At 34.2% G+C, this 12,541-nt stretch overlaps 1 protein-coding gene across 4 annotated transcripts; it reads left to right on the forward strand.

Moving 5' to 3' along the window:
- The first annotated feature begins 366 nt into the window (after positions 1–366).
- LOC113754450 (E2F-associated phosphoprotein) lies at positions 367–10,374 on the forward strand. Of its 4 annotated transcripts, XM_027298864.1 has the most exons (5): positions 367–567; positions 735–787; positions 2,730–2,849; positions 2,994–3,159; positions 9,834–10,374. In XM_027298864.1, the coding sequence occupies exons 3-5, from the start codon at positions 2,783–2,785 to the stop codon at positions 10,084–10,086; spliced, it is 486 nt and encodes a 161-aa protein (XP_027154665.1). In that variant the 5' UTR covers positions 367–567; positions 735–787; positions 2,730–2,782; the 3' UTR covers positions 10,087–10,374. The 4 variants fall into 4 exon arrangements, with proteins under 4 accessions (XP_027154665.1, XP_027154664.1, XP_027154667.1 ...); XM_027298863.1 differs by lacking the exon at positions 735–787; XM_027298866.1 differs by lacking the exon at positions 735–787 and having other exon boundaries at positions 2,742–2,849.
- Positions 10,375–12,541: the final 2,167 nt, after the last annotated feature.

Raw genomic sequence — 12,541 nt, forward strand, 5'->3', positions numbered from 1 at the left:
GAGTCAAAAATTCGAGCTGCTCACGAGCAAAAAATTGAACTTCAACTCGCGAGTCTTATCGAGTCGAACTCAAGCTAGTGTTTTTCAGTCGAGCTCGAGCTCGAATTCGAATCCACCTATTTTTAAATCAAGCTCGACTCGATAAGTTCAAAACTTGACTCGACTCGACTCTTTTGCAGCTCTACGTGGGAGGATGCATGGGTTGAAAGATAAAGTAAGGGAAATTATAAGTAAAAAATCTTAAATTTTTCCTAAATTGAAAATCTGTCATTTACATAGAAACAGCATAATTAATGAAATTATTTTTTTATTATTGCTGCAGTGAGGAAGGATGGGACAATTAAACTGTTAAAAAATGTCAAGAGAAGTTTCTAAAATTATCTCGACGATAAACCTGTGATTAATCTCATAGACAAAATTTACCCAAAAATCCAGAAGATTGAGAACGTTCTTTCTCACACAATTTAGAAGCCTCAAAGACCTCAAATTTGGCTATTACACTTTCATCTCATCCCTTATTTCAGCTTTTTATATCACAGTTATAAAGAATTGGAGGCCATTTTTGAGGTATTCTCTCATTCCTTACCCGATTTTCCTTTCAAAGATGGATTATTTCTTCTGTACATGCTTGTTTGCTTCGTCTTAAAATTTGTTTTTCTTATCATTCTTTAATCCTACATGGTGATGCTGATTTTGGGGCTGTTGTTGTGACCTTAATCTTGGTCTTCTTACAGCTAGGATTGTGTAGTAGTTTAGCGGGTGGGTTTTATTGTTGAAAAGAGAAGAGGTAAAATCTTTTGATTTCTTTCTTTTGAAGTTTTCTAATTGCTCTAGTATTGACCTTCCTCATCCCCTTTGAATTGTTGGCAGATGAAAATTTTGGTTGTTATTATTTGTTTTTAAGAATCGGTTCAACCCTGTGGTATGCAGGATTTGGGTACATTGAGTATGGTCACCAATTGTTTGGTAGAAAGCGTAGGAAAAATCTTGTTTTGGTATTTCGACTAATGGTATGTAAAATTACTCTAAGGAAAACAAAACTATCATTAAAATAATTTGTTTTTTATATTTGGATTATTGGGTATGTAAAATTACACAAGGAAAATAAAAAGAACATTCGAATTCTAGTTAGAGTGGGCTTCATCGGTTTGTGCTATAAGATAATGAAGCTGGTCATCAAACATAATTCTCACTTGTGCTTGACCAGGCCATGTAAGAATTGCCGGTGACTTCGAAGCTCAATGATTTCAATGAAATACACCATTATGAAGTTTTTAAGAAACATGTTTTAGACAAGTAATTGGCTACCGAATTCCATGTAATTAGTAGTGCAAAGTTCTGCAATACAGTTTGGTTAGTTTAGGTAAGATTGGTACTAGTATCTAGAAAAAGCATTTCAAAAGTAAAGTGTTTAGCTTAGAACCCATTGATGTCGTGTGAATCTGATCTGACTACAAGATGGTAAAAGTTTGATCATCTTTTGATCCACTAACATTAGTTTTATCGGAGTATTTTATAATTATTTGACTTTTCCTTCACACCTATCTACAAGTTACTAAATTTAGAGGGAAAATACCTTTAGCCACTGGTGCTTCATTCTCTAGAAGATTTAGAATGGTTAGGGTTTCATTTTGCAGTTGATGCCATTTTTTCAATTATCTTGGTTATTGGAATGTAAAATTAGCTTTCAATTTGTTTTAATACTAATTCTATGATACAACCTTAGAGTTTTCTTGTCCTTGTGACAACATGAAAATAACATAGAATTTCTGTCTTTCTTTTGTGTGAAATTATCTCTCTTGTTTTCTAATAAGCACAAAATTTAACCTGATCAGAATTTTAATTCAGCAGAAATTTTGAGTACTTTAATTGATTCCAGTTCAGGGCATTATGAATGCTTTTAATTTTGCAGTCAATCCAAGGAAGCTACCTTAATGTTTAGTTGACAAAGGTATAAGCTATACACTGCTTCATGTAGTTTGATCCATCAGCTACTATAACTGGACAAGATGGTCCCAGAAATTCTATAAAAGGCCGCTATGATGTATAAGATAATGTATTCAATTTCAATTTTACTTGAGGATGACTAGATAATGAATAGTTTTACATTCATGACCTGTTCTTTTGAAAGCTAAGAGTGCTAGTGAAAAGTATAAGTGAGGCTCGTCCATTCATGCTTGATTGTGTCTATGGTTTTTAAACATCTTTACACTTGGCATAATTATGGTCAAAGCTCACATGCAATATTTGGTTCCATATCAAAACGGGCACAAGATCATGCCACCCTCAATTTAGTCCATATGTCATACATAGAGAATGTTATAACAAATTGCTTACTGAGCCATTGAATGATTAACTGATCATAAATTTTTTCCTTCATGCATTTGTGCTAGATTTTCATATTCTTTGTCTACTTCATATTTGTATTATGTTAGTCCCCTCTTGTCTTCCTTATGCCTAAGAAAAAGGTTAACATGTTGTGATGTCTAATCTTTCGTAATGTAGGTTAATGAGCTTAAACCTTGATTCAAGTTTCACGACTGTCCCAAAAAATGATTGGCCTGAAAATGTTTTTCTTGATGTGGATCATTTGCAGGACAAAACTTTTCCTCCTGCTTTTGTACCATAAAAAATTGTTAAAATACTCCTCTTTTTTTAAAGTATCTTTCTTTGTCTATTACATTTGCTTGATCCCATTCTTGTACTAAACAAGCTTGAATTTAAATCAGCCAAACTTGCAGAAAATACAGCAAAAAAAGCAAAACAGAGAGACGCAGAAGAGATGAACGGAGGACAAGAGAAGCCGAAAGAAGATAGAGAAGGCTCTCCAACTGAGTCTCAGCAAACAGGTAGAAGTCATTTCAAATTTTTTAAAATCTCAATGCTTTTTAGTAAATTTGGGTTTTTTTTTTTTGGCTGAATAAGAACTTTCAGGTTGAACGACAAATTTTTATTCGGTTTCGCTCTAAATCTTTAATATTTTCTCTTTCTAGTTTCTGATGATGATGAGATAGATTACTCAATAAAGCCAGAATTTTATGACCCCAATCTTGATGACAAAGATGAGTTATGGGTTCAAAAGAAAAGAAAAGGCCACAATTCTGATGCTGTCCTCAGCTGCCCTGCTTGCTTCACCACCCTTTGTTTAGATTGTCAAAGGTAAATGACCTTTATGCATATGTCAGTCTGCAGATTTTTGGTCCTTCAATGCTACTTAAGTATTTGGTCCTTCAACGCTACCTAAGAATTTTCTCGGTAAAATTTAAATTTCTTTATGAATACAAAAATGTGAGTTTTTTGTCCGTAGTTTTTGATGTTTTGGGTGATGCAACGTCCAAGCAAGTAAAAAGAATCTCGAGTGTTTGTATAACCATCAGAGAAAACGATAGTTGATGCAGGAATTTGTTTTGCGAGTTGCAGTTTTGGTAGTGAAGATTTTGGTAGCCGTCTTACGGGGATCTTAAGGAAGTTGAGTTTTTTTTTTATGTCGCTGAAACAGAATAGTGTAATAAGAGAACTTAAGAAAACAAAGAATGGGAGCTAAAAGAGGTGGCATTTGTGTTGAGAGCAGAAAGAATTCATCTGGAGAGCTATTCCAAGAATCATATAGTTTGGACTTTGAGGAACTTGATTTTGGAAATTGAAGTTGGTAGGGAAGTAAGAGGAATTTTACTTTGAATTAGTTTACAAGATTTCGTACTATCTCAAATGCTGATATGACCAGTTATTGATTTCTGTAGACCTAAGGATTTAGATGCTAATTTGTTTGTCCTTATAGCAATGGTTTTCTTTTTTACATGCAGTATCATTTATATGATATTTTATTTTTGGCTGTTGTGGATGCAATGATGGAAAAACACGGTTACTGACATCGGGAGTCTAGGATTACTTGTTTGATGCAGGACACATGTAACTAATGAGGCAGTATGGGAGCCAGGAAATGATGGATCTATGGATTTTGTAGCTGTTGCAGTGATTAGTTTAAAGTATATTAGATTATTTTACCGCTTTACTTTTATTACTGTGTTCTTTTACCGTTCTAAAGCTCAAAGGGATTTTTTGGAGTTTTGATGGATGCTCAAATGGTTCACATATGCTGTCCATGAAGTCATTTAGGTTCAGTAGGCTATGATGAGAATTAGGTTTCTTAGTGCAATCAAACCTTGGTACAAAGTCAAACTTGGAACCCTAGATTCTTAAGTTTAGGATGCTTAAATATTTAGCTTCACTAGCCATGCCATCTGCTTCGACTTAGGAATTGTTAGTGACCAGGTCTTATTTTTCATATGTACAAGGTTGACAATAGTTTTAGGTCAAGTCTGGAATATGAGATGAAATCATGGTAAGGTAAATGTTCTTTTGGGCTTTCTTTGACCACTGAAAGCTGCCCAATTTTGGTGGAAAATTAAGGAGCCTGACAATGTGAACTCTTGCAATTCTAACAAATAATAACTTGTGTTAATATTTTGACTCAAATATTTGCATTTTCAGCTTAGTTATGAGTGTAATAAATATCAGCCAAAGACACCAGAAAGAATAAAATGTAGCCTCACAGTTTGAAGGTAATCCCTTTCCAGAAATGGTTTCAGATCATGCGTTTTTAAGTTTAAAGAAGTATGACAGAATTGTATTGACACTAGCCCATGCCATGTTCATGAGGCCCTAAGGATGGTGTCTTGTTCTTGGCATCTAGCATGTGGAACACTCTACTGACAATTTTGTTGCAAGACAATGATGATGACTTTGTGCTTTAGTACAAATTGAGTATTTTTGGTCTGTTTATTATATCTTTTGAATTGAAATCAAGGTCTGAAGTTAGCTAGACAACATGACCATTGCCATAGTGCACTAGAGTTCTCTATGGAATGGATCAAATAGAAGGCAGGAAAGTGCAGGTAATGTTTCTTGATATAGTTGAGCTATGACCAGTTTTAGAATAAGTGCAGCGGATTGAATAAAGCCAAGTGCAACATCTTTAAGTGGAATGCAGCTAATCATATATTAGATTTTTATGACTAGAGAAGACAAAGATGCTAAGATGACAGAGAGAATTGTTAATTCCATACATATATATACAATAACATTGGAGATTTGAAATTGACTTTCAGAAGAGCTAAATTGCTTATTTTCTATGTTGTATGGGCACTGAATTTTGCTATATTTTCTTAAACAACTATTTTACCATGTCAATTCTTTTATGATCCCCAAAAGCTCTATAATTTGTATGCATTAGCTTGAAATTCTTCTATTTTGTTTCTTCTGCACTGAAATTTTAGAATCTCCTAAGAATTTTATTCGTTGACAATCGATGCCTTGTCATAATAACTAGACGTTCAAATACTCGGGGTATTTTTAGTTATTGTTAAAGTTGTCATCGGAATTTATACTTTTTATTGTTGTTAAACATCTTGTTTGAAATGTTTGATCTTAGAATACGGGAATGAAATCAATTCTTGGAACTTACCTTTCCTGCGGGGAAATGCTTCCTTAGGCACTGTTTGAACTAATTGAAGAATCAGATTATAGGACTGGGTACTACAGAAGATCTGTATATGACTCGGTATAAGGACCGATCCCATTGACACTACCCAGAATGGGGAAGTCATCATGGGGATGGTTCTACTTTATGATTCTAGTTTATTATGGAAAATTGAATATACGAAGCAGGTTAACAAATACTTGAACTTAATGCCCCATGTTTTTTGCATCAGTTCAAACAATGACAAGAATAATAGATGTCCTCTAAGTCCTTGGGCCATTACATGGAATTATCAAAGTTTTTTCTGCTTGTGCTTCTTTCAAAACAAGATTGTTTTGCACAACTGTAGTTTTCTTTTTAGCAGATCTATGAATATGTCAGCTCGGATATACCCAAAGACTGAAATCCTAAACATTAAATTGTTACCAAAACAAGAGTGAAACTCTATTCTGTTATTCACAGGAGTACCAGTTGATATACCTCCTCAATCTACCTTGTGCACTTTCCATGTGGAGAAGTAGGGCTAAGTAGTGTGCAGAAGGTCCAATGTTCTCTTTATGGAAGATGTGATTCCTTGAAGAAGCAGAAGGTCTACATAATGGAGACAAAGTTGGGTGCAGGCAAATATAAGGTCCCATTTAAGCAATTTGTGATTCTGGAAATCAGGAGGTTCATTGCAATCAGTGTTTTTATAGGTTAAGGATTATTTGAAAGTTGGTTGCTGATTGCTAGGATGTAAAATTTCCTCTTTTTATAACAAATGGTCATGCCAGCACATCCTAATCAAATGCTGGAATTGAATAGGCAGGTATCTATTGGTGAAAAAAACCTTGGATTGATTACCTTGGATGTACTTTGTTGGTTATGAATCTAGTGTCTGGAAACTTGAATAGATGAACCAGGTTAACAAATACTTGACTTTAATACTCCATGTTTCTTGCATCAGGTCAAACAGTGACAAGAATAATAGATGTCCTGCAACTCCTTGGGCCATTGAATGGAATTACCAAAGTTTTCTGCTTGTGCTGCTTTCAAGGGTAGATTGTTCTGCGCACCTGTAGCTTCCTTTTTAGGAGATCTATGAATTTACCAGCTTAGATATTTCCAAAGATTAAAATCCTAAACATTAAATGGATACCAAAACAAGAGTGAAACTCTATTCTGTTATTCACAGGAAAACCAGTTATGATATGCCTCCTCAATCTACCTTGTGCACTGTCCATGTGGAGAAATAAGGCTAAGTAGTGTGCAGAAGGTCTAAAGTTCTCTTTATGGAAGATGTGGTTCCACGAAGAAGCAGGTCTACATAATAGATACAGAGTTGGGTGCAGATGGATATAATGTCCCATTTAAGAAGTTTGTGATTCTGAAAATCTGGATGTCCGTATCTGTCACTGTTTTGAAAGGTTAAGGATTATTTGAAACTTGGTTGCTGATTGCTAGGACTTAAAATTCCTCATTTTAGGACAGATGGTCATGTCAGCACATCATAATCAAAATGCTGGAATTGAATAGGCAGGTATCTATTGGTGAAAAAAACCTTGCATGACCTTGGATGTTGAGAGCCTCAATTTGAAGCTTTACAAGAACTATTTTTTTTTTTTTAAATGGTAGAAATGAGTTTTTCTTACCTTTTAGAATCTACAATGGATGTCTTCATTCATATATTTGTAGGCTTTCATGCAGAGTACATAGGAGGCTCATAGTTCTTTCAAGAGATACAACTTTAGTTTTTCAAGGATAGCAAGTGTGAAAACATTCATTTGTCACATAATAGTCCAACTGTATTCTGCTCACAATTTTGCAAGCCGGTTTGAAGGAGGAGTGGAATTTTATTTCTTCTGTAGAAGACAAAAATGGGTAGAATCTAAAAGCTAGATGGTAAAATCATTAGACATTGGCCAATTATGAACAATGCTAAATAACCACTGTATGTATCGTCCAAGAAACATTAAATTAAACGGTGAAATATGAATTAGAGAAGAGACACATTGTCATTCTGTCATGTCCATGACCATGTTAATATTTCGAAAATCTTAAACGTGTGATCAAATATTCTGTTGTGAATGTTGCATGACGAAGGAAGAAAGCAATAGAAATCTGATAAATTAGATTTGGTGATACACATTTACATAATCTCTACTGGATACTGCTGATACGTTACTTTCAAGAAGTATAAAAAGTCATGGCAATATTGTTTGTTGGTTGATATGTGCAGCTTTCAGCTGGTAAAAATATTTGGATAATTGATGATTTAAGATAACAAAATCATTTAGATGGCTGATGATTTGCTCCAAAGTGTGTATTAAAATGTTGGTTGGGTGACTACTGCCAACTTAGAACTTCTGACATCCTACATCAGGCTTTTATGATTTTAAGGAAAACAAATATGTTTGGCATGTTTCATTTCGGTGGCTTTTCTTTCTTGGAGAATAGGACTCCAAAAATTGTACCTTTTTCTTTGATTATCTGGCGCAAGACTAGCCCCTAAACCTCATAATTTAATTGGAAAATCATCTCCTAGTAAATCTGTAATGACTTTTGAGCAAGTGATGGGGTTTTAAGGCACTGTAAAAACTATTTCTTTCTCCCATAACTTGATGAAGAATAGATTATTGTCGAACACTTTTATATGTGCCCTTGCTTGATGAAAATAAACTCGCACCAGATTTCCTTATTTTGGTAATTCTCAAAGACGGTTTTTCTTTATGAGAAAAAACCCAATTATCTGCAGCATTGTTTTGCTTCACGTACCGTGCTAGTCTGTGGAGCACTAGCGCATCAATAAGTTACTGTTTCCACTATACCCTTAGAAGATCCTGCGAATATCTCTTTACCTTTTAGATCATATTAGCAGTCCAGTACAATCACAAACCCCTTAGACAAGCACCAGTGTTCAATGTCTTCATGTCTCTTTACCATTTAGAGTTGTGCTTGCTTGCACAGTTATACCCCTTGGACAAGTATTGCTGCTTCAAGTAAGAAAGCTGGGAAGAAACAGAGAAGATAAGTAAATGGATCAATATTTCTTTATTGGTTTAATGTAGGTTTGAGGCATTGTGAGCTGTGTGCTTGCTAACTTTTTGGACTTCATTAGAAAATTATATGCATTCTTTATGGAATAGTTTACTCCCTTTAGAAAATATCTCTGGTTTATGAGAGTGTTTTTGAACAATGTTAACGTGTTCAATGAGCTTTTGCTTCTATTGGTTAATGACCCGAATTTGAGCTGTTATAAGTTTCTGTCAAGAAGCATTTAGCTAGTCATGAAATATATTGCCCTTAATAGGTAGATCTGGCATTATTTACTTAAGCTCCTGACATCTATATAATAGAGGGGCAGTATGTTCTTCACAGCACTACTCTGCCCCTTAACAGAGGAGTTTTCTTTGTGGCCTTTCAGGTACGTGTTTACTGTTTCTTCCATTTCATGGTAAGCAAATACTGATTTTTTCCAGAAGTTGTATCCATGCCCATGGGATTATGTCGCGTGACTAAACTTAAAATGCTTATGGTAGAATGTTTACACAAATAACTCGTAATTCCTGATGTTCAACATGTATGTTATTCTCAAACTGTTATCATCAAACTGTCTGCATGACCTCTAGATTTTTTGACTCTACATGGTCTAACACTATTAGTTCTATAAATCAACTAAAAGGCTTAAGGTCAACTCCTTTTTATTCTTTTTTTTTTGGCTCCATTTAATGCTAGTGAAAGGCACTCTTTCCTTTTTTCCCTTAATTTTTCCTAACTAAACTTCTGTCCCACTGAATTCCATTCCCCAAATTTTCTCCTCTCTTGGAGTTTGTATTACTTCCTCAAAGAAAAAGCTGAATTTTCTTCAATGGCTAGTTCTCTCATATGATTGCATGGGAAAGCCTTGGTATGTAAGGTACATGACTTCAGTTCTGCTTGTCTTTAATGGATGACCAAAGTTGTCATGCTATTAGGTCTTACCTGCATATATAGTCTGATGATGTCTCTTTAATTGATAGATGGGTGTGTTATCTGGTTGTATCTTTTAGTCATAAAGTTTGAGCCCGTTGCATCTGTTGCTAAGAGTGCTGAGAAATTATCGAACTTTGCTCAGGAGCAGTTAATTTGTCCTAGGCAAATTGGTCGGTCTATTTTTTTTTTGAGTTTCTTACCCGCCAATTGCTTGATTTGTACATGGCCTTGAATATATATCACAACTATACTGTATTTATCAGGTGTTTTTTAGTTTTACGAAGTTACATTCATTTTAATTGTTGCAAACCTCTTTCTTCGCTATGGTTTCTTTCTTCTTTTTTATACATTTTAACCATATTTTTTGTCAAGATGAACCACCTGAAACTTGAAAGCTTTACAGGCATGAAAAATATTTAACACAGTACCGAGCAGTTTTTGTGATCAATTGTAAGATTAAGAGCTATCAAGTTTCACAACATGGAAGTAAACGGAAAAGGGGCCGAAGACACGGGACTTCTTCCGAGACTGAAGCTGATTCTGTTGCTGGTGAAGCAGTTAAGCCTGTCTGCTGCTCGGTTTGTTCAACAGATGTAGGAGTCATCGATGAGGAAGAGGTGTATCACTTTTTTAATGTTCTTCCAAGTGAGTCTTGATGTGTCTTACTGCTTGAATGACGGTACAAGCTTCCAACTTTGGCAAAAGAAGATTATAGCTGGTTATCATTGACTTTATAGCTTGCTCTAATTATAGCTGTCTTCTCCAAGCTAGAAGATTTGCCATGGCTGAGAGTATGATGTATATTTCTGTCTGAAAATATGGCCGGATTATATGGTGCACATCTTTGATTCTACTGGAGCAGAGACAAAAGAAGACGATTAAAGAACTCTTGGAAAACGAATAAGAATCAAGTATAAGATGACATTTTAGGATTATATATCGAATCAGAGGTGTCAGCTTGATATCTGCAGCTGGAGTATGTTTTCATGTTCGATTGATGCATTGGTTTGACTTATAATTAAAAAGAGTAAATTTGGTACGACTTATAATTAAAAGAGTAAATTTTATACACACTGGCAGTATATATTACTACTATTGGATTCATGACATACATGTAAAAGTTTTAGGATAACTAGAATTCTTGAAAAACAAATAAGAATCAAGTATAAGATGATGTTTTAGAGGTGCCAGTTTGATATCTATAGCTAGAGTATGTTTTCATGTTCGATTGATGCATTGGTACGACTTATAATTCAAAGGAGTAAATGTAGTACGACTTATAATTAAAAAGAGTAAATTTTATACATACTAGTTGTATATACGTTATTATTATTGAATTTATGACATATGTTTAAAAGTTGAATTTTAAATTTAAATTTTACGTAGTTGTCATTCATTTAATATTTAATAGTATAGACACTCTCGATGTAGGAAAGATTAAAATGCCTCTTTATAATTTGAGAGACATTCTACTGGCTCTCTTAGGTATTGTAGATTAAGTTAAATAACCATTGGATGGTGAAATAAGCATCTTTGACCCTTAAACTGTCACAATTTTAACCATTTAAAATAGATCACCATCATCATTGAGGGACAAAAATTGAGGGTATGGTTCCTAAAGGGACATCTAATTTTCCTATACTTGATTATAATTCTATTAGTAAGGCCTTTTATATTTGAATGTTGGTCTTTTGGCATATGCATGCTAATGATTCCAGCTTTGTGATTACAACTTTGTTTTGGAAAGTCAATGAATCTTAAAGAATCTGCAAGAATATGCTTTACATCAATGCTAAACACAAGGCAAATACTACAATAAAACGTAGCAACATAGTGAAGGTTCATCGGAATCAATGATTATAAGGTTTATCAGAATTAGCAAGATTACAAGGTTCTCATAATCGAAAGCATGATCTTTTGTACTCTTCAATTACATATGCAACTAATTACTATAGCATCGTTTTGATATGTTACGATTAGATGTGCCTGATATATTATGATTAGATATGGCAATTGAACTCAAATTCCAATGAGTTATCCATGCCTAGATGTGCCTGATATATTATGATTAGATATGGCAATTGATCTCAAATTTCAATGAGTTATCCATGCCTAAATGAATTTTGTGCGGGATGGACTAAGATAATTGAGCTTGGGCCTTAGCTGGTATGAATTCCGTACAAAAACCCAAATGAAAATGGGAATACTTGGGTATGATTTGGGATCCATTGGGAATCATACATATAATTAACAAGATTCATATTAATTGAATTTCTCATTAAGACTTACAAATGGTAAATTGATGCTATTCATTCACATGTTATGATTGCCTCTTTTTTTCTTTTTCTTTTTTTTTTTGGTGATGGCTGCATTTTTTTTCTCTAGATCATTTATTTATTTGTTTATCCTCACTATAAAAATACCCCCTTCTCCACCTCCTAACTTAAAATATATATACACACACATAAACCAGGAGCTAGGATCAACTCATTTCCTTTTGTTTTGTAGGTGAAATCTTTATATGTATATTTTTTTGATCAATGAGAACGATTCTAAAATTTGGAACTTGAAAGAATTGGAGTTAGTTACTATATCCCAAACAACCTCGGAATTTCGTAGTAGTATAGGAACAATGACGTTGGTGCACTCCACTTTTTAAATAATTGGCACTTTTATTATGACTGGGCCTTACAATGTTAAATTGATGCTATTTGTTCCACGTTATTAATTTCTTGTCTAAAAAATTGATATCCTGTTACACTTTTTTTTTATATTTTTTGATAGAAAAGTGCTAAAATATTATTAATCTGAGATAATATCCGCAGCAAGTGCGGTAACAATAAAATCTGGGGGGAAGTCCCTCTATATACAACAATTAGAAATAGAACAAGCATATTTAGCAAAATAATGTGCTGCGTTGTTCAACTTTCTAGGCATCCATGATGCTTCCCAGGTTGCAAAGCTTTGTATATCTATGAGAATATCATCTACAAGTATTCCACAAGCTGATGCATCCGTCTCTGTAGTTTGAATCGTTTTAATAACTTCAGACAATCACTTTCAAGAATAATCATGCGTTAATGTAGATCCAACAACAACTTGACTGCGGCC

The sequence above is a fragment of the Coffea eugenioides genome, chromosome 11 (assembly GCF_003713205.1).
Source record: "Coffea eugenioides isolate CCC68of chromosome 11, Ceug_1.0, whole genome shotgun sequence".
Lineage (NCBI taxonomy): Eukaryota > Viridiplantae > Streptophyta > Magnoliopsida > Gentianales > Rubiaceae > Coffea > Coffea eugenioides.